At 60.9% G+C, this 1,881-nt stretch overlaps 1 protein-coding gene across 7 annotated transcripts in view; it reads right to left on the bottom strand.

Annotated features, from left to right (window-relative positions):
* si:dkey-154p10.3 (zinc finger protein 64) overlaps window positions 1–1,309 on the bottom strand; it is a 5,183-nt gene extending 3,874 nt beyond the window's left edge. For 3 of the 7 annotated variants that reach the window (XM_061045539.1, XM_061045540.1, XM_061045538.1), the window contains exons 1-2: window positions 734–1,309; window positions 34–649 (exon numbers count right to left, since the gene is read on the bottom strand). In XM_061045539.1, the coding sequence (XP_060901522.1) occupies window positions 34–649; window positions 734–1,129 (1,012 nt within the window). In that variant the 5' untranslated portion in view covers window positions 1,130–1,309. The remainder of the gene's footprint in view (window positions 1–33; window positions 650–733) is intronic. The other 4 variants (XM_061045536.1, XM_061045537.1, XM_061045534.1 and 1 more) reach the window with 4 other exon arrangements.
* Between the last annotated feature and the right edge of the window lie 572 nt (window positions 1,310–1,881).

Below are 1,881 nucleotides of genomic sequence, written 5' to 3'. Positions count from 1 at the left end.
TGATGATCAATTGATTATTAAAGGTAATCACACCTGAGCTGTCGTCACGGCAACGCTGCTTGGAGCTGTCATGTGTTATTTTGTGAGCGTTTCTGGAGGCGTAGCTTCTGAACATCCTCAGACAGATGGGACAGCTGAACCGTCCCGCCTTCTTCTTCTTCTTCTTCTGGTCTTCTTGTCCGTCACACCTCCTCCCCCCCCTCCTCCTCCTGCGGTGCCCCCTCCAGTGGGTCTCCAGCTCCTCCCAGCTGTCACACGTCCAGCTGCAGGAGATGCAGCTGAACCCGCCGGCAGCGCAGTGAGAGCGCACATGGACGTCCAGCAGGCGGCGGGACGGCAGGGTCAGAGGACACAGGAGACACAGCAGCCTCCTCTTCCTCTTCAGTGGGGGGGCTGCGCTGGGGGAGTCATCAGGGGGAGGGGGGGCAGGGCAGGAGGTGCTGGGAGGAGCAGGAGGTTTTGCAGTGGAGATGCGACACAGTCCCAGAGTCATGAGGTGAGCGGACTGTGCCATCTCCTCCTGGGTGGAAGGGGGGTCGATAGGACCGGACAGATCTGCCCCCCCCTTCAGAGGGAAGATGGAGGCCTCCTCCTCCTCCTCCTCCTCCCCCTCCTCCCCCTCCTCCCCCTCCTCAAACAGAGTGCTGACCTGATGGACAAACATCTGTGTTACTCTGTGTCCTCCCAGCATGCATTGTGTGTGTGTGTGTGTGTGTGTGTGTGTGTGTCTCACCTCACAAGTGTGTGAGACCTGCAGCCCGCCCTCGCTGCTGATGTCACAGGTGGGAGGCGACATGTTTTCCAGCATGTTGTAAAGCAGGAAGTCTTCATCCTCATCGCTCTGCTTTGACCCTCCGTTTAGGTCCAGCTGATAGGGTGAAGCCCCCTGCTCAAGCTCCGCCCCCTCCCGGTGCCTGAGCAGCAGGTGGCTGCTGATGGAGGCCTTCAGGCTGCAGGTGAACTGACAGACTTTACATCGATACAGCTCCACCAGGAAGGACTCCACAAGACCCCCACCTACTCCCTCCACCTCCCCACAGTACAGGCTGGAGCTCACAGCCCCGCCCACCACCTGCAGGGTCACAGGAGTGATGTCACGGTACCGCTGCTCCACAGATGACATCACCATGACATCATCACATCATCAGAGGCAGGAGAGGAGCCTCACTGAGGACAGGAGAGGACCCCCACTGAGGACAGGAGAGGAGCCTCACTGAGGACAGGAGAAGACCCCCACTGAGGACAGGAGAGGAGCCTCACTGAGGACAGGAGAAGACCCCCACTGAGGACAGGAGAGGAGCCCCACTGAGGACAGGAGAGGACCCCCACTGAGGACAGGAGAGGAGCCTCACTGAGGACAGGAGAAGACCCCCACTGAGGACAGGAGAGGACCCCCACTGAGGACAGGAGAGGAGCCTCACTGAGGACAGGAGAGGAGCCCCACTGAGGACAGGAGAGGACCCCCACTGAGGACAGGAGAGGACCCCCACTGAGGACAGGAGAGGAGCCTCACTGAGGACAGGAGAAGACCCCCACTGAGGACAGGAGAGGAGCCCCACTGAGGACAGGAGAGGACCCCCACTGAGGACAGGAGAGGAGCCTCACTGAGGACAGGAGAGGACCCCCACTGAGGACAGGAGAGGACCCCCACTGAGGACAGGAGAGGAGCCTCACTGAGGACAGGAGAGGACCCCCACTGAGGACAGGAGAGGAGCCTCACTGAGGACAGGAGAGGACCCCCACTGAGGACAGGAGAGGAGCCCCACTGAGGACAGGAGAGGACCCCCACTGAGGACAGGAGAGGAGCCTCACTGAGGACAGGAGAGGACCCCCACTGAGGACAGGAGAGGAGCCCCACTGAGGACAGGAGAGGAGCCCCAC

This window comes from Labrus mixtus, chromosome 8 (assembly GCF_963584025.1).
Source record: "Labrus mixtus chromosome 8, fLabMix1.1, whole genome shotgun sequence".
In the NCBI taxonomy this organism is placed as follows: domain Eukaryota; kingdom Metazoa; phylum Chordata; class Actinopteri; order Labriformes; family Labridae; genus Labrus; species Labrus mixtus.
The sequence above is the reverse complement of the archived record's forward strand: the minus strand, read 5'-3'. Positions and strand labels throughout refer to the sequence as shown.